We start from the raw sequence: 20,184 nt of genomic DNA on the forward strand, positions 1-20,184 counted from the left end.
CTAGTATGAGTCCTAAATCATGTCATCTTCTCTATTCACCATCTTACTCTCTCACGAGGAGGGTACCATTCTTGAGATACTAGCATTAAAACTGTAAATGCAAATACTGATAATATCCATAAATGTAAGAGCAAATAAAACTGTACATTTTAGAATATCTGTGCATTACCTACCTCCTTTTATTTCTTTATTCCTGTGGTGCTAATACAGCTGAACATATTTTCTGGATACACTATTCAAAATTCAGCTGAACAAATCTAGTTAGGACAGCACTCAAGTTCACACCACTATTGTGACTACGCAACAGTACTTACAAACCTCAATGAGAAGCAGAGATGAAAGGCTGCATGGCAGTTCAAGACTTGCTTGGAACCAGGGCAAGCATGAATGCCACCAATAAAATGAAATATACTTTTATTATTTTAGGAACAAATCCGTAATGAATGCAGGATGGAGCCAGAGCCTGACGAGCCTGGTCTGCAAAACCATGGAACGTATCATCATGGAACTCAAACAAAGACATTGGTAACCTCCAAACTCTGGATCCCACCCAGTTCGGGTTTGTGAAAGGCAGATCATGCCTCCTGAACCTGATCGACTTCTTTGAGGCAGTCACCAAAGCCGTAGATGAGGGTAAAGTGGCTCACACAGCCTATCTTGACCTCGCCAAGGTTTTCGACACCATCCCCCATTCTGGAATTATAGCTAAACTCACTAAACTAGGTATAAATCCCTAAGTCACAAGATAGGTTGCCAACTGGCTCACTCACAGAACCCACACTGTAAAAGCTGCAGACTCCAAACCTGACCTCAAAGCAGTGACAAGTGGAGTACCACAGGGTTCCGTCCTGGGACCTCTCCTGTTTGGCATCTACTTCTCTGAAGTACAGGCTAACACAGAAGGCCTCTGGCTAACGAAGTTCGCAGATGACTGCAAACTAGGAGACATAGTCAAGTCCACAAATGATGTGGACATCCTACAGAAGGGCCTAGCTGAGACAGATGCCTGGTGTCAGAGCCATGGTCTTCAAGCTCAATGCCAAAAAGTGCTGTGTCATTCCCTTTGGTAAAAACTCTAACCATGAACTACCACATAGGCAGCAATCTACTTAACACCGAATGTGTGATGAGACCTTGGGACCCAGGTGGACAGTAGTCTCTCCTTTGATAGTCACATCGCCACAGTAGTTAGGAAGTCCTTCTATGTGGCACACCATCATAAAAAAATTCTCATCCAGGAAAAAAAAGAGGTCATTGTTCCCCTCTACTCGACACTCAGACTCATTATAGAGTACAATGCCCCTTTTGGAATGTACCTCAAGACATCTGCAGCAGCTGGAAAGGCCACAGAAGTACCTCTCAAAGAGGATTACTGGCCTCAAACAAATGCCCTACACTGACCGCCTCAAAAAAAGTACAGTTGTTTACACGTACCATAAATGTAGATGTTTAAGTGTATTCACTGTTGCAGTCATTACATTTGGGTAATCCTGCTGGCAGGTTGCCCTCAGCCAGCCTGAATTCCAAAGTCTTGGGTCCTGCGTCGGCTGCTGTCGCCCCTTCCCTGACGTCAAGGGTATAAAAGCAGCCACCAACGCCATTTTCTTCAGTTTTTCTTGCCCCAGATGTTAGGTGCCCCCAAAAAGGGTAGCCAAACTTTATATATATATTCAGAAATACACCAATATAAATTTTACCTTCATCTATAAGCAAATACACCACATAGGTGGTATAAATCAGAGAAGGAAAGATCAGATCCAAAAGAAAAAAGGGGGACGGCGGGTGGGTAACCTGGACTGCAACAGTGAATACACTTGAACATCTACATTTATGGTAAGTGTACACAACTGTACTATGTTCTTCGTGTTTCACTGTTGCAGTCATTAAATTTGGGTCGAGTCCCAAAGCTATGGTTGGGAGGCTGGAACTAGACAGCAGTAGGAGCGGCTCTGAGGCCCTGCAGAACTGCAGTGGCAAAGCCTGCCCTGGATTTAGAGTAGAGTGGCAGATGATAATGCTTTGTAAAAGTGTGCACTGAACTCCAAGTAGCTGCCTCTAAAATGTCTCTGGTTAGTACTCCCCTGTGAAAGGCTGCTGAGGTGGCTGCAGCTCTGGTGGAATGAGGCCTAATGCCCTTAGGCATTGGCTTGCCATGGTGTAAGTAGCAGAAACAAATGCAGTGGCCTAACCACTTAGAAATGGTCTGCTTTGAGATAGGCTTTCCTTGTGATCCTGCAGCATATGCCACTAGTAATTGCTCTCTCTTCCTGAAAGCTTTGGTTCTGTCCAAGTAGAATCTAAGCTGTCTGTGTACGTCCAAAGAATGCAGAATTCTCTCCCCCTTTTTCTGTGGATTTGGGTAAAAGGTTGGCAGATGGATGGCTTGGTTAAGAGCCACACTGGACACTACTTTAGGCATAAATGTTGGGTTTGTCCTCAGGGAGACCCTGTCTGGATGAAAAATTATGAAAGGTTCCACAGCCATGAGCGCCTGTAGCTCTGAAACTCGTCTTGCAGAAGTAATTGCTAAGAGCAGAGCTGTTTTCCAAGATAAAAACTTCACATCCACAGCAGCAGCTGGCTCAAAAGGAGGCAGGGTGAGCTTTTCCAAGACATAGTTGAGGTCCCATGCAGGTATTGGTAGTCTCCTTGGGGGCCTTAAATTCTTGGCTCCTCTGAGGTACTGCCTTAATAAAGGGTGAGAAAAAAGTGGTGGCTCTGTATTGTAATGAGCCGAAATGGCAGAGGTATGAATTTTAATTGATGAAAAAAGACAGGCCTTCGTCCAGCATCTCAGTTAAGTATTGCAAAATCTGAGGAATATTTGGTATCGCTGTATCAGTTCCTTGTGCCTCTTCCATTTTCCAGCATAAGACTTTCTAGTACTAGGCCTTCTGGCTTCCAGAATGACATCCATCACAGCTGTACTGAGAGGTGTTTTTTGTATGACTACATTATCCGCCAATGCTGCCAAGTTTAATGTCCTGAGTTGGCTGTGCATGATCTGACTGTTTTGCTGGGACATTAGTTGAGGTATTTGAGGTAAGGTCCAAGCTGGGTATACAGATAAGTTCCTTAGTATTGGATACTAGTACTGGCGTGGCCAGTCTGGGGCAATCAGTATCATCTTTGGCTTCTCCTGTCTGACCTTTAGGAGCATCTTGGGGAGGAGAGGCAGTTGAGGAAAGGCATATACTGATAGGTTTTTCCAGCTGAAAGACAGGGCGTCCACTTTCCATGCTTGTCTGTGATAAATCCTTGTGCAGAATCTTTTTAGTTGGTAATTGAGAGGGGAGGCAAATAGATCTATGTCCGGGCATCCCCATTTCCTTGTTATCATGCTGAAGACTTGTGGATCCAGCTTCCACTCGTGGGGATCCATGAGGTTTCGGCTTAGTTCGTCTGCCAGAGTATTTTCCTTTCCTGGCAGGAATTGTGCCTGCATATGTACTTTTTAAGTCAAAGCTGTGTCCCACAAGGTCATGGCTAGTCTGCAAAGGGGGTAAGAATATGTGCCCCCCTGCTTGTTTATATACCACATGACCGTGGTGTTGTCTGTCTTTATCAGTAGTTGTCCCAGTTGAAGTAGGTCCTTGAAGGCTGTCAGGGCATTTTGAACAGCTAACATCTCTTTTTGATTGATATGTAGATGCATTTGGTTTGAAGACCACGTGCCCTGAATGCTTATTCCTGCCATGTGGGCTCCCCAGGCATAGTCTGATGCATCCGTTGTTAGTGTCTGCCTGGCTGGAGGTAATGTGAATGGCTGTCCCTTGTTCTAGTGACAAGTCTTTGCCCACCATCGAAACTCCTGTTGCAAGCAGGGAATGAGAGTAATGACTGTTTCCAGGCTGCGGCAATGTTGAGTCCAAACACTTTTTAGGTACCATTGAAGTTTCCTCATATGCAGTCTTGCATATGGAATTAGTAGGATGTAGGATGCCATGAAGCCCAAAGCCTGCAGAATTTTTCTTGCAGATAACTGGGCCTTTGTTGCCAACATTTTGAAATAGGTAGTCAGCTGCCTTTGTCTGGTGTGAGATGAGCCATCTGGGCAGCTATATTCAAGCTTGCACCCAGGAATGTTATTTCTTGTGAGGGTACTAGTTTTGATTTCTTTTTGTTGACTGTGTACCCTAGGCATGTTAGAAGTTTTCACAAATGCCAGATGTTGAAGAAAAATGTCCTTGTTCTCTGCTTGAATGAGACAGTCATCCACGTAAGGATATATTTGTATTCCTCTGTCTGCAGAATGCAATTACTGGTGCCAGGCACTTTGTAAAGATCCTGGGAGCAGTAGATAAGCCAATGGGCAGTGCAGAGAATTGGTAATACATTGAACCAGCCTTGAATCTTGGGCATCTCCTGCATGACTGCCTGATTGGAACATGCAGGTATGCCTCTTTTAGGTCTAAAGTCACAAGCCAAGCATTCTTGCCCAGCATAGGCAGAAGCTGCTGCAAAGTCAACATTTTGAATTTTGGAATATCCAGGAAAGTGTTCAGAATAGATAGGTCCAGTATCGGCCTCCAGGCCTTGTCCTTTCTGGGTACCAAGAACAGTCTTGAGTAAAATCTTTGTCCCTGCTCTTGCTCTGGTACTTGTTGAATGGTCCCCATGTCCATGAGGGACGAGACTTGTTTTTGTGCCTCTGCCCATTGATTTTTTGGCAGATCTGGCCAGCCGTTTACCTTTGGTAGAGTATGGAAATGGAACCTGTAGCCTTGTGACACTATGTTTAGAACCCACTTGTCCTGGGTTATGATGTGACAATTTTGTGCAAAAAGTGCTAATTTTCCCCCTAAGGGTGCTGCCAGAAGATAAGTGCTTGGTGCAGCAGGGGGAAGTCATTGGGACATTTTTCTGTATGTTTGTGATCCATCTTCTCCAGCTTTGGAGGTAGACGCACCCGATTGCTTGGGCCTATAAGAACCTTGCACCTGGGATCTGCCCCTAGGGTGTCTGGATCTGCCCCTTTGAGGTCTGTCTGACACAGGAAAGAACCAACATTTTGTAGGCCAGTGTCTACTAAACCTAGGTGGCTGTACTTGTAAAAAATCTTTGACCAAAGTATCATGCTGTAAAGGTGCATCTAGTAATTTAACTTTAACATGATCAGGCAGATTTTGTTCCTTTAACCAAGCATGACTCCTAATTACAGAACCCGTAACTGCGGCCCTGCAGGAGGCCTCCAAAGAATCAAAACCACATTGCAAAGTATGTTTTCCAACTTCTTCTGCATACAATAAATCCTGCATTTCCTTGTTTTCTGCACATTCAGAATTTAACATTTTTTGTTTAAGCAATCCCATGACATGTTGCTGATACGTAAGCATATGAAATTGACAGTTTAAGGCCCTTATAGCCAAAGTTGCAGATGTGTAAACCTTTTTTCCCCATCTATCCAGTGCCCTTGAATCTGTCAGAGGGGGTTGGGTTTTTTGCAGTGGAAGCCTCAACTCCCTTTGGACCCTGTGAAATAGTTTCTGGGTCAGCAGCAGGGTTTTTAAAAAGAAATCTGTGAGAGTCAGGAACCCTGTAATATCTGTCAGGCTTAACAGGAGCTGGGGGTAAGGAGTCAGGGGGGTCAGACTAGACTCTGAAAACACATCTACAATGTCTAACACAGGTGGAATGGCTACAGGCCTGTGCTGAGGTAGTAAAAGAAAATCCCTGAGCCTCTTTTTAGATTCTGAAAAATCTTGGCTCTCCCAGTGGAAATGCTCCCTCATGGTATGCAAGGTTTCCCCAAAGGAATAGTCCTTAGGAGGAGATGCTGAAGGTATAGATTCTTCAGCATCAGAATCCTCATTGGGGGGAGGGGGGGGGGAGATATTCCTGATCAGAAGAGGAATCAGAAGAAATAGAAACCTGATCTGAAGATTCATAGTCAGTGTCTTGCCTAGGCCTCTTATCAGGAGGGGTGGGGGGGGGTGGGAACCCCTGATCAAGGTAATCAAGTCTTCGGCCATTTTGAGCATCTGTTTTTTGGGCATACAGGCCTGTCCATGTGGCTCTTGAGTTTGTTTCCTTGCTTTAGAAGGTGCTTTAGTCTTTGCCTTTGAAGCTGAAGTCATTTTAATGTAAAGATGTTTAGGTCTGAATACACCCGCAGAAGCCGGTACCTGCTCAGCGGCTCCGGACCCATCTGAGGGATTAGCGTCAGAGGCTCAAATACCTTAAGTATCAAGCGGCATGGCCGACTCCACGTGGGAGTCAGTAGCAGCCTGCGACTCTAAAGTAGCGGGCATCAGGGGCTGCGAAAGCACCTCATTGAGAACCGGCGACTGGCTTAGGAGAAGCTTCGTCATCGGTTTTGGGCCTCGGTTGTTTTTCTCTATCCTTTTCTTTGCATTTTTTGTAAACTACGGTAGTCGGATGGCTATCCGACGACATTTCATTACAATTAAACTGGCGTCCAAAAAAGTTTAAATCAAAATCATACAGGCACTTAATAGTGCTTTGGTTAAATCTAGCACAAAATCGACAACCAGTAACGTTGTGATCAGGGCCTAGGCAAGGAATACAGTAAGAATGAAAATCCTTATGAGGTATTTGCTTTCCACAAGCAATACAATTATTAACTTTTTCTGACATCGGTCTGGAGCAAGAAAAAAGCTTTATTGAAGCGTTTGGATCTGAAACTCAAACACGAAAATCTCTGGAGTCGGCCGACCGGCACTTGCGAACTGCTTCTGCTTCGGGCACCGCACGGCAAGAAAGACTGAAGAAAATGGCGTCGGCTGCTCCTTTTATATCCCTGACAACCTGACGTCAGGGAAGGGGAGACAGCAGCCGACGCAGGACCCAAGACTTTGGAATTCAGGCCAGCTGAGGGCAACCTGCCAGCAGGATTAGCCAAATGTAATGATTGCAACAGTGAAACACGAAGAAAGTACTGTTTTGTACCTACCATAAATGTAGATGTCCGAACTGGATAGCATCTGCAGTCATAACAACTGGGTTGTCCTGTCAGGCAGCCCTTCGGTCGGCCGGATTCCAAAGTCCGGGTCCGGCTTCGGCTGATGTTGCACTTCACCCAACGTCATCTCTGCTGGTCTTCGGGTATAAAGGCATCAGCCGACGCCATTTTCTTCAGTGTTTCTTGCCCCAGATGCCAGTTGCCCTCATGGAAGTCTAAATTTTGGGTAAAAATGCCAATGTTTCCCAAAGGATAGAAGGCAAACACAAAAAATAAGCATGTATGTACATATATACAAACAAATACACCATAAGAGACTCCCCCCCACCAGCTAGCTATTAGGAGGGTAAATACCCTAGGAGTACCACAGAGGGGAAGGAGGGAGGGTAATCCTGACTGCAGATGCTATCCAGTTCGGACATCTACATTTATGGTAGGTACAAAACTGTACTATGTCCTTCATGGATGCATCTGCAGTCATAACAACTGGGTAGAATACCATAGCCAACTAGGGAGGAGGAAGAATAGATTATGGTGTGGTTAGGATCCCTTGCAGTACAGCAGTGGCAAACCCTGACCGGGATCTAGAATACAGAGGTAAATTATAATGCTTGGCAAATGTATGCACGGAGGTCCAAGTAGCCGCCTCAATAATGTCCTTGGTTGCCACTCCTCGTAAGAAGGCTGTGGTAGTGGCTGTTGCTCTTGTAGAATGAGGTTGTATGTTCTGTGGAATTGGTTTTCCATGGAAAGAGTAACAGAATCGTATGCAATTTCCTATCCATTTGGAGATTGTCTGTTTGGAAATTGCTTTTCCTTCCCTTCCTGTTGCATAGGCTACAAAAAGCTGTTCAGTTTTCTGTTACTTTTGTTCTGTCCAGGTAGTAGCGTAGCTGTCTGTGTACATCCAAGGTATGCAGCATTCTTTCCCCTCTGTTTTGTGGGTTGGGGAAGAAGGTAGGTAGGTGGATTGCCTGGTTTAAGGACACTCTGGATACCACCTTAGGCATAAATGTAGGATTAGTCCTCATGGACACTCTGTCTTGGTGGAAGATTAGGAAGGGTTGTACTGCCATTAGGGCCTGAAGTTCAGAAACCCTCCTTGCTGAGATTATTGCCAGTAGGAAAGCAGTTTTCCATGAAAGATGCTGTAGGTCTGCTGTTGCTGCTGGTTCAAAAGGTGCCAGTGTCAACTTTTCTAGCACAAAGTTCAAATCCCAAGCTGGCAGTGGTGGTTTCCTAGGAGGTTTTACATTCTTGATCCCTCTGAGGAACTGCCTGAGTAGAGGATGTGAGAAGACAGGTGGATCAAAGCTGTATTCTGCTGAAATAGCTGATGCATGTATCTTGATGGAGGAATAGGACAGGCCTGTATGAAGAAGCTCTGCCAAGTACTCCAGAATGTTAGCCATATCTATATTCGACACATCCTTCCCTCTTTCAGCACTCCAAATGACAAACCTTTTCCATTTTCCTGCATAGTTCCTTCTTGTTGAAGGTCTGCGGGCTTCAAGGATAATGTCTTTCACCCTTTGGGAGAGATCTGGAATAGTTGCTGCTATGTGATGTGCCATGCAGTCAGCTGCAACGTTTTAGGTTTGGATGCATGATGCTGTAGTTGTTCTGAGTTAACATCAAAGGCATCAGGGTATTGACCACATTTTGTCCCGAGACATGCTCCTCAGCAATGGGTACCAGTGTTGTCTTGGCCAGTTTGGAGCTATCAGGATTATCCTTGGACGTTCCGCCTTGATTTTTAGTAATACCTTGTGTATCAAGGGAAGAGGTGGGAATGCATATGCTGTCAGGCCTTTCCAGCTGAAGGAGCGAATCCACTTTCGATGCAAGTGGATGGAATGTCCTTGTGCAGAATTTTTGAGCTGGTGGTTGAGAGGGAAGCGAATAGATCTATCTGTGGCATTCCCCATTTCTTTGCGATGGTCTTGAAGATGTCCGGGTGTAGCATCCATTCGTGAGCATCCGAGGTGGTTCTGCTTAACATATCTGCTAGAGTGTTCTCCTTTCCGGTACAAACAATGCCTGTAACTGGATGTTGTAGCTGAGTGCCAGGTTCCAAAGGTCCAAAGTCATTCTGCATAGGGGGAATGAATGAGTGCCTCCCTGTTTGTTGATGTACCACATGACTGTGGTGTTGTCTGTCCTTATCATCAAATGGCCTTCTTTGAGAAATGGTCTGAATTTTGGATTGCCAGTTTTACTGCCAGCATTTCTTTTAGGTTGATGTGCAGGTGAAGTTGGTCCTGCGTCCACAATCCTTGCACGCATTTGTCCAGCATGTGAGCCCCCCATCCTAGGTCTGAGGCGTCTGTTGTGATGGTTTGGCTTGCTTGATATTTGTGAAAGGGTAAGCCTGGGTTTGACTGGCATGCTTGAGCCCACCATAGGAACTCCTGTTTTAGGCATGGAATTAGTGGAATTTCTGCTTCTAGGCTGTGCCTGTGTTGGGACCATAAATTCTTTAGGTACCACTGTAGTTTTCTCATATGTAGTCTGGCATGTGGAACCAAGATTATGCATGATGCCATGAAGCCCAAGGCCTGCAGAACTTTTCTTGCTGTTAGCTTGCTGTGGTTTGTTAGTGCCAAGAAGTAAAGAGGGAGATCTTTTTGTTTTTCTGCAGTTAGGAATGCCATTTGTTTTACTGTGTCCAATTCTGCACCCAAGAATGTCCTTGTTTGGGATGGAATCAGCCTTGATTTTTGCAAATTGACTGTGTATCCCAATGCTTGTAGCAAGTAAATGACCCTTTGTAAATCTGTTGTCAGCTTGTTTTTGTTGTCCCCTTGTAGTAGGCAGTCGTCCAGGTATGGATAAATTTGGATTCCCTGTAGTCTGCAGTGGGCGATTACTGATGCCAGGCATTTTGTGAATACTCTGGGCGCAGTAGATAAGCCAAAGGGCAATGCTGAGAATTGATAGTGCTCTGATCCTGCAAGAAATCTGAGGTATCTTCTGCAAATTGGTCGAATGGGGACGTGCAGGTATGCCTCCTTGAGATCTAGAGTTACCAGCCAACACTCCTTGCCCAGCATGGGAAGAAGTTGCTGTAGGGTCAGCATCTTGAATTTTGGGACAATGATGTATGTGTTTAAGGTGGACAGATCGAGAATAGGTCTCCAACTTTTTCCTTTCTTGGAACTAGGAATAGTCTGGAGTAGAATCCTTTGCCTTGTTCTGTTATTGGTACTCTTTCCACAGCTCTCATCTTTGTTAATTGCATTATCTGCTGTAGAGCTTCTGTTTTTTGATTTGGAGGTAGGTTTGGCATTCCTCTTTTGACTGGTATAGTGTGGAAGTGGAACCGTAACCTTGGTCTATGGTTTGCAAAATCCACTTGTCTTTTGTGATATAGTGCCAGTTCTTTGAAAATAAGGTTAATTTTCCGCCTAAGGGTGCTGCTATTTGTTCCCTGGTAGGCGGAGTTAGAATCAAGTCACTGTGATTGCCCTGTTGTAGTGGTAGTGGCTGTACCTGTGGCTCTGTTATTACCTTGCCACTGTCGTCCTCTGTAGGTACCCCCTCTGGATTGATTTCTGCCTCTGGAACGTCTATTCCTGCCCCTTTGGGATCTTGTGGAGTCAGGAAAGGACCAATTTTTGGCAGGCCAGTTCCTGCTAAACCTTGGGGGCTGAACCTGCAAGAAATCTTTAACCGTTTGTACAGATTTTGCCTTTTCTTCCATTTTCTTCATTACTTGCTGGGCAGGTGTACCAAACAAACTGGTCTTATCCATAGGAGCATCTAATAACTTAGCTTTAACATGATCCGGTAAAACTTGTTCCTTCAGCCATGCATGCCTTCTTATCACTGTGCCAGTCATGGCTGATCTAAATGAAGCCTCCAGTGCATCATAGCCACATTTTAAGGAATGGTTACTAACCTGTTGTATGTTATTTACCATTTCTAATAGATTTTCTTATCTATAGAGTCATCAGAGGATAGCTTTTAGTTAACTGATCAAGCATAAACTCTTGGTATTGTATCATGTGAAACTGACAGTTTAAAGCTCTAGCTGAGAGAGTAGCAGAGGTATAAACCTTTTTGCCCCATCTGTCTAAAGACCTGGCTTCCCTTTCAGAAGGAATAGGGTTTTTTGCTGTGGTTGAGGCTACTGCCTTAGGGCCCTGGGATATAGTTTCGGGGTCTGCAAGAGGGGCCTTGTATAGGTGATGATGAGTGTCTGGTACCCTGTAAAATCTATCTGGTTTGGCAGGTGCTGGAGGTAAAGAATCTGGTGCAGTGCAAACATCATTAAATGCATCGTCCACAACAGAGAGGACAGGAGGTATAGCTAAGGGCCTGTATTGTGGTAGGTGCAGAAAAGTCCTAAGTCTTTTTCTGGAGTCTGAAAAATCCTGTTCTTGCCATTGGAATTGTTCTCTCATGGCATGTAAGGTTTCCCCAAAGGAGAATTCTTCTGGTGGGGAAGCAGCTGGAATGGATTCTTCAGCATCTGAGTCCTCAAAATTGGAGAAAGGAGCCTCTGGCTGGTCTGTAATATCTGAGTCTTCGAGAATCATCAGAGGACACAGGCTCAAGGGGCTCTGCTCTAGGTCTCTTTTCTGGGGGCTGAGAGGCCCTGTCTGGGTGAGATTGAGATCCCCTAATTAAGGATATTAAATCTTCTGCCAGAGTAAGCATTTGTGAACTAGAAGTGGGCCTGGTTGGGGGGAGTTTAACAGGCACTGACTTAGTAGATTTGGCTGCTTTAGCCCTGGCGAAGGCCTTAATAGACATGGCTGCAGGAGGCCTAGCAGCACCACGTGCTGGGGTAGAGACATCCAAAGGGATGGTGTCTGATAAGTCACTAGTAACCACTGTAGTGGGTAAAATTTCTGAGGCCGAATCAAGTAAGGTAACCGGAACCTCAGTAGTAGTCATTGATTCGGCTGTACTCTGATCAGTTTTCTCGGTTTCGGCCGAAACCGAGACACTCGGGGTTTGCTTAACCATGGTTTCGGCCAAAACCGCGGACCGCGAGTGTCGGTCTTTTTCTTTGCGTTTTTTAATAATTTGGGTAGTCGGAGGATCCGGCGGCATAATGTACGCAAATTCAGAGCCGAAAAACTGTTCAGCAAACTCCGACCGGCGCCTAAGCGTTCGGTTGAAAGAAGCACAGGCGAACAGGCTGCTACGTCGTGGTCTGGGCCTAAACAAGGCAAACAGTAAGAGTGGAAATCTTTATGAGGTATTTGTTTCCCACAAGTTAAACAGTTATTGACTTTTTCTGACATCGGCTGAGGCAAGAAAGAGTCCCCAACGGGGTACTTAGTTTTTAGAAGTCTTCGAAGGAGTATTCGGTAGTAGTAATCTCTGGATCTGACCGACCGGCACTTGCGAACAGCTTCTGCTTCGGGCGCCACGCAGCAAGAAAGACTGAAGAAAATGGCGTCGGCTGATGCCTTTATACCCGAAGACCAGCAGAGATGACGTCGGGTGAAGTGCGACATCAGCCGAAGCAGGACCCGGACTTTGGAATCCGGCCGACCGAAGGGCTGCCTGACGACAGGACAACCCAGTTGTTATGACTGCAGATGCATCCATGAAGGACATCATCTACAGCTTTACTCAGTAGCATATCGCCTACTCCAAGGTGATCTCTGCCTAACATATAAAGCTATGTCAAACCCAGAGCTGTTGGACATGCTACACCTAAAGAAATCCCAATCCCTCCGAGCTACACGCTCTAGGGACCTAAACCTTGTCACCACAATAAACAGGACATGCTGGAGGGATAGATTCCTGTCCCAGAGACTTCCCATACTCTGGAACAGGCTATCCATCTATGTCAAGCAAAGTTCTTCATTAGCACTCTTCAAGAAAAATCTTGATGAGTGGATGGGAAATAGGAAATACTTCTGTGTCTCTGCTCAACAGTGGTACAGGAAAATAACTTTCTTGGGTGGCGTAAGCCAGGGAACCTTGTTGGCTAGGCTTATATAGGCCCTTGGGCCGATAGCCTAGTACCTATCTATGAACCTAAGAGATTAAACTATGCTGATTAAGGCTTTACTGCATCCATGCAGATGGATGCAGTTCACAGGAACAGCATGGATGGGTAAGATCCATTCCAATGTGCCCCCCCCATGTAACTATGTTTAAATGCACTTTCATTTCACATAAGCTACAGATACAGCTTAGTTTGCGATCTGTAGGTGCAGTACAATATGAATGGCTAAAGCTTTTGCACATGCTTGTCTCAGTTGTCATGGGAACTCTGTACAGATGAATGCGCTCTTAAAGGCTACCAAAGAAAGTCATATCTCCAGCTAAGTATGCTCGCATTGGAAGTAATGAGTTAAGGTTTTAATGTTCTAAATTCTGAATTATTGCAGACACTGTACTAATGTACACAGTTATACTATACTAACACACATTTAACCATCTGCCCCCCCCCCCCACTGAACCAACAAGATTTCCATTAGTTAATACTAAAATACAAACCTCAACAAGATGATTGTCTGGTCCATATAGGTCTTTGTCCAACTCAATCACCAAAGATTTGAAGAAAGAGGAGAACTTGCGTTTCTGTTTTGTAGTGTCATACTTCGATAAAGCAGCCTGTGAATGAAGTACATATATGGTAAACTTCCATCTCTTTACAGTACTTAATTCAACTGTTAAACCAAATCATCTGCATTTACGTAAAGTCAAACATTTGTTAAGCTACTCTGCATGAGCTTGTTGACACACCTGAGCACACTGACATACAAAGTTGAACTAAGTGGTTCAAAAACTTCAATTTGTGAGAGCACAGACTAACCATTTTGCAAAAAAGTGCCAAAAAACTGAAAAGTAATGTGTAGAGTCAATTCCTCTAGTAATACTCTTAACAGTCTAGTGGTTATATCATTTTGTTTTACTTTCTAAAAGCATTTTATAAGTTTAGAACTAACAGTTTTGTTATTAAATACTGGATAGCAGTCATATCTCAAAAGTGTAGGTCTTTACAAGGATTTTTTTAGCAATGGGAAGTTACCAAATTATTTCAGAATGTAAAGTGCAGGAAAGAACGAATGACTTCTACACCAGAATTTGAAATTTCATTTTTGTTTTGTTCATTAGGCAGGCATACTGAACAAAACTATCTTTTGACAAAAATGCTTGTGAACTCCTTGTTAAATGAGTTGTTTACAGTCCCAAGGCATGCAAGAGAATCAAGAGGAATAAACATGCTAACAGCTCACAGCCTTAACCATTCAATTTTAAAAGTTAACAAACATTGAAACTGAAGTGTAACCACTGATGTTTTTCAAAAACGTCTAAACTGATTACGAAATATAAAGATTTAAAACAAGTAACTCTGACAACTCTCAGCTGTTAACAATATACAAACAAACAATATATCCCCACGCTTAAAAAAATAGGTTTTTAAATTTTTTTAGAAAGACATATTAGCAAATGTGGCTCAGTTTTTCCCTCATTCTACCAAAACACTCAATTGTCCTGCTGCAGGTTTCTTTTTTTTAACAGTGTGGCATTGTTTTCTACACTGGCATAGATGTAAACACCTCTCTAAGCTTAAGTTCAAATTTCACTGTTTACATCCCTAAAGCAATTTGCAAAGTGAATGTGACTCAAAGCAGAAACAAACAATAGGCAATGAAATGCTACTAGAATGGTCACTGCATCTGGAGAGCCATAAAAATACAATAGAGTTGCTGTTAAGCAACATATGAACATATGAAATTAAAGCAATTTTTCAGAATGACAAGGATGTCCAAAAAAATACTTTTAAGTAGAGAGCAGAACCCACAACAGGGCATAACCCATCTTCCACGTGGCAGACAACTCAGAATACATCAGATGGTCCAGTAAACAGTAAAACAAAGGTATACCAAACAGCCTAGCATGTTTCCACAAATACTATATGCTGCTTGACCATCTTAACAGGGAAAGCTTGTCACAAACACCCAATGAATTAAGTGTGTAAACAGGATCAAGCCACACCAATGGTGTCTTAGCAAATAGTATTTCCTTGAGTTTTGGAGATGTGTGCTATCACCAGATGTTCAAGCTTACTCAAAGTGCAATATTTCCACATATCTGTCAAAGATTTATCAAAAGTAAAAGTTCCCAAAGGGCCAAAAGAGATGGACATGAATTTCAAGGCATGGTAATACCCAGCAAGAAACAGCTGACAGCACAAGAATCTCAATGACTGCTGCAAAAGAGGAACACCAAGTTGCCAAAAAATCCTATTCAGCAGGCAAACAAAGTTCATCGGCAAAGGTCATTGCAAATTCACCAGTCCAATCAATGTGATGTTAAAACAGCTCAAGTAACAATGTGTTTTGTCCATTCAATGACCTAGGTTTCCAGTTTTGGACTTTGCTGGCTTGCCTAAAACAAAAACTGACCACAGAAGCTAATACCTTTTAAACTCAAACTTCTGTTCTGTCATTACACCTGTACATTTAACACAAGTTACAAAAGTAAACTCCAAAGTCATAGACAGAGTCCTATGGCAGTAAGCGGTCACACAAACGTAAAATTCCACAAAATACTCCAACACACTTATCAACTGATAAGGAAGAGGGCGATACTGTATACTCTGAAAACGTTTTATTCGACAACAAACAAACGTGAGCGCTTTCACCCGTAGGCTTCATCAGACGTTTCATTGTATCCTTCCCACATCACATTTAAATATCAGTATGAAGTCTCCTATAGGCTAATCAAATTATTTACATATACGTATACGCTGATAATTATATGCATATGCGTATACACTAATAATTGAGCAGCTCACATCAACACTTGGTAATACATTAATACTTAGCAATACATTAATACAAACACAATATACAGTTATTGTGCATAAAAACTCATCAACAATAAAAACTAATATAAAAGTAATAATGAATACTTATAAAAACTACAGAATGGTGCTAAGCAAGCTAACAAAATAATCAATAGATGAATAAATATTGCTGTTGCTCTTTCTTATCAGTTGATAAGTGTGTTGGAGTATTTTGTGGAATTTTACGTTTGTGTGACCGCTTACTGCCATAGGACTCTGTCTATGACTTTGGAGTTTGTTTTTGCTGTTGATTATCTTTCTGGTACAGAGTCCGAGCTCCGTTGGCTGTGTGCACTGGTGTGTTTTGTGGTTTCTGTTTACTTAGTTCTGCACGAGCCCAGGAGGATGGCGGAAACAGCGGCATGTAATGTTGAACTTCCTTATGTTCCAGAGATGATGTCAACCAATCGGAGGGTCGAACGATTTGAAAATTGCGTGAAAGGAGCCGACAATTTGTTGTTGGTATATGAACCTTGCTTTGAGTCGGACTTGAGTGACATTGATAATGTACATTTGGCTGCCCTAACCGATGAGCTTAACCGCTTGGAATTAGATTTTTTGAAGCTGAAAAGACTTCAGCTTGAACGTCAGTATTTTGAAGCGTGTATAGCTAAAAGAATTGTCCCGCGTGGACTAAGGGTGTTAAAGATGCCCACGTCAGGTAACACTTACCCGGAGTTGCTGTATAGATGGCAACAGTTGAACTTGGACCTTAGCTTCAATTATATGAAGTTGTTAAACGATTTTCATATGAAAGAAGAGGATGAACTTAGATTGTCTGTTAATCAGTTATATGCGGGCATTAAAACGAAGTATTCTGATGAATTGATTAATGTGAGATTAGATAAAGTAATTGATAATGTCTCACTTTTTGAGAAAAGATTACTAGAACAAAAGAAAAGTAAGATTATGAGAGACACTAGAGATTTTAGAAATAATCATGTTTTTACTTGGCCCAGGCCATACAGTAATGCGAATGGTGCTAACAATGCTATTGCTGGTAATGTGAACGTTAATAAGGACATTAATAAGGACAATTATGTTAGTTCTCAAAGGAGTTCTAGGAGTGTGGCGAATGTCTCTAATGCTCAGAATGATAGAGTAACAGTTGGAGCAGTACATGATGTTCTTGTGTCTACTGACTCTCGCAACACCGATGAGTCATTAGAGCAAAATAGGCGTACACCTTTGTTAGAACAGAACAATATAGCCAATGTAGATAGTAACTCTACTCAAACTGGTAATTCAATAGTCAGTGTCAGTGTGGACACTTCTGTTAGGAGGAAGGTCCCATTACCGGGCCCTGGTTCTGGGACTCCTAACAGTTCGAACAACATTGCCTTGTTCAACCCTTTTCCCATAGCATAACAGCATGCAGGGAGGTCTCGGTCGCACAGCAGAGGCCGTTACAAAAGGAAGGGATCAGACAGCGAGCAACGTGGTCCCACACTAAAGAAAATGTGGGAGAAAGTGGGGACTCGTTGATTATAAATATTTCAAGTAGAGAATTGAGTGTTTTGAACAGGTGTTGAATAAAGGTTTAAGCTTTATTCCAACGTCAGATAGTGATTTGGTAGACTCTATATTGGACATTCGAATGTTTATTAGGAATTTACAACTCAAACTAGATTTTGGTAAGGATGAGGTAGAGAGACCAGGCTCTGTGTTTCGGTGCAACAGTACATACATACCACAACTGCATCCACTTCTAGATACTTTTTCTCAGTTAGTAGAGAAGGGCATATATGCCCATTTTGAAACAAGTAGTAGGAAGAAAAAGATAGGCAATTTGAACAACAATCAAAGAAGTGCGTTGGCATTTTTGAAGTCAGATCCAACCATCACGATTAGACCGGCAGATAAGGGAGGGCCTATTGTTGTGATGGATACCTGTTGGTATAAAGATAGTATGTTGAATTTGCTTAATGAAGACATGTTTTATGAGAAGATAAGTATGGATGTTGTGACAGAGAAAGTGTTCAGGGTGTATAACATGCTAGATGATTTGTTATTATCTGGAGATATAACATTCGAGTTATACACCTATTTGAAAGTTGGTAATCCACGCATACCTATTATACAAGGCCTCCCTAAGGTCCATAAATCTGCGGAAGCCCCCCCTATGAGACCTATTGTTGCTGGCCAAGGCTGGCTAACTGAACCTATGTCTATATATGTGGAATATTTTGTCAGACCGTTGGTAGATGGTACTTCTCATATTTTAAGGGATAGTAAACAGTTCTTACTTGAATTGTATGAGTATATGAAGAACTTAGACGATCAGACTGACTATACGTTAGTTACCTTAGATGTAGTGAGTCTTTTCACGAAGATACCCAATGATGTAGGTGTCTCATATTTGCAGCAATTTCTACGCTCTAGATCCGGTTTGACCGATGAGAATGTGGAGTTGATCTCTTTGTTCATGGAGACCATCTTATGTAACAATGTGTTTATGTTTGGGGACTTCGTATTCTCACAGAAAGATGGTGTAGCAATGGGCACTCCCTGTGCCAACAGCTACGCTAATGTGGTTGTGGCACAGTGGGAGGAGTCCTTTTTGTTTAGATCAGCACTTCTCAATGAGGGTGTCGGTTTTTATAAGAGATTTGTAGACGACCTCTTTTTGATTTGGCATGGTGATGTTGATGACTTGATGTTGCTCTTTGATGAGATGAATGCGTCCACTGATTTTTTGAAATTTACCTCCACTTTTTCTAAGGAATGTATTTCTTTTTTGGATGTTAATATAATTAGACTTCCATCTGGTCTGTTGAACACGTCTATTCATCGTAAGTTATGCTATAGGAATGCTTTTTTACACAGGAATAGCATGCATCCCAATTACGTGTTTAAAAACATAATGAAAGGACAACTTATGAGAGCCTCTAGGCTAAACCCTAGTGGACACGGATATGTAGAGGAGGTAGCTAAGTTGAAACTCATGTTTTCAGAGAGGCTATGATGGAGAAGTCTTTGATAAGATACTAGGTGAGGTTAACACACTTAGGTCTACTACTGCCAGACCCTACTATGCGGATTCTACACCCATGATGGGTGTTCATAATCCTAGTGTGTCTGACTTGGTTAGAGCACCTATTTTTTATACTAGAGACGCATTCTTCTTAAGAGAGTTAATGGGCAAGCATTGGGAGATTTTAATGTTGGATCAAGATATAGGTCGGTTAGTGGGGCCAGTACCGTCAATCATATACAAGAACAAACCTAACTTGAAAAAATTGTTATGTTATAAGGGTTTGTCACAGAAATGTAGGGATTCCAATGGTTATAATACCAGAGCTTGTGGAAGCTGTAATCAATGTAGTTTAATAGACATTAGAGACAGCTTTGTGAATCCACACAATAACTTTGTCTATAACTTTAACACAGGTACTGTGTGAGCAAGAACGTGGTGTATTTGGCTAGGTGTACAGCATGTACATCGTTCTATATAGGCAAGACGAATAGGACTCTGAGGGAGAGAATTCGGGAACATCAATATCATATAAGGATAGGTACTGATACCAATTCCTTGGCTAAGCATAATAAGATTTTTGGGCCTCAACACACAAGTTTCTGTACAGTGTGATACAAGAGGTATATGTAAGTGTACGGGGGGGAGATTTGATTAATTACACATTAGAATGTGAGTTGAGGTGGATACTCAGATGTAAAGCGGACCAACCCCCAGGTCTGAATGAGAAAGTTAATTTGAGACCAGTGCTTAGGAAGAGAAGATGTGCCAGACCTAAGAGATAATGTCTGTTTATAATAGCTCAGGCTGAGTATTAGGATTCCATTTTTATATTGTCCTTATGTTGCACAACAGCAATATTTATTCATCTATTGATTATTTTGTTAGCTTGCTTAGCACCATTCTGTAGTTTTTATAAGTATTCATTATTACTTTTATAATAGTTTTTATTGTTGTTGATGAGTTTTTATGCACAATAACTGTACATTGTGTTTGTATTAATGTATTGCTAAGTATTAATGTATTACCAAGTGCTGATGTGAGCTGCTCAATTATTAGTGTATACGCATATGCATATAATTATCAGCGTATACGTATATGTAAATAATTTGATTAGCCTATAGGAGACTTCATACTGATATTTAAATGTGATGTGGGAAGGATACAATGAAACGTCTGATGAAGCCTACGGGTGAAAGCGCTCACGTTTGTTTGTTGTCGAATAAAACGTTTTCAGAGTATACAGTATCGCCCTCTTTCTTATCCGTTGATAAGTGTGTTGGAGTATTTTGTGGAATTTTACGTTTGTGTGACCGCTTACTGCCATAGGACTCTGTCTATGACTTTGGAGTTTGTTTTTGCTGTTGATTATCTTTCTGGTACAGAGTCCGAGCTCCGTTGGCTGTGTGCACTGGTGTGTTTTGTGGTTCCCCTTCTACAAGTTACAAAAGTGACAACCTACAC

The 20,184-nt window shown here is 42.5% G+C and overlaps 1 protein-coding gene across 1 annotated transcript in view; it reads right to left on the reverse strand.

Annotated features, from left to right (window-relative positions):
* Nucleotides 1-20,184, reverse strand: part of SMARCD1 (SWI/SNF related, matrix associated, actin dependent regulator of chromatin, subfamily d, member 1) — a 1,197,111-nt gene that overhangs the window by 535,809 nt on the left and 641,118 nt on the right. The window contains exon 6 of the mRNA XM_044083818.1: nt 13,388-13,504. Coding sequence (XP_043939753.1) covers nt 13,388-13,504 — 117 coding nt within the window. The remainder of the gene's footprint in view (nt 1-13,387; nt 13,505-20,184) is intronic.

This window comes from Protopterus annectens, chromosome 9.part0 (genome assembly GCF_019279795.1).
Source record: "Protopterus annectens isolate FY-2018-M chromosome 9.part0, PAN1.0, whole genome shotgun sequence".
NCBI lineage: Eukaryota > Metazoa > Chordata > Ceratodontiformes > Protopteridae > Protopterus > Protopterus annectens.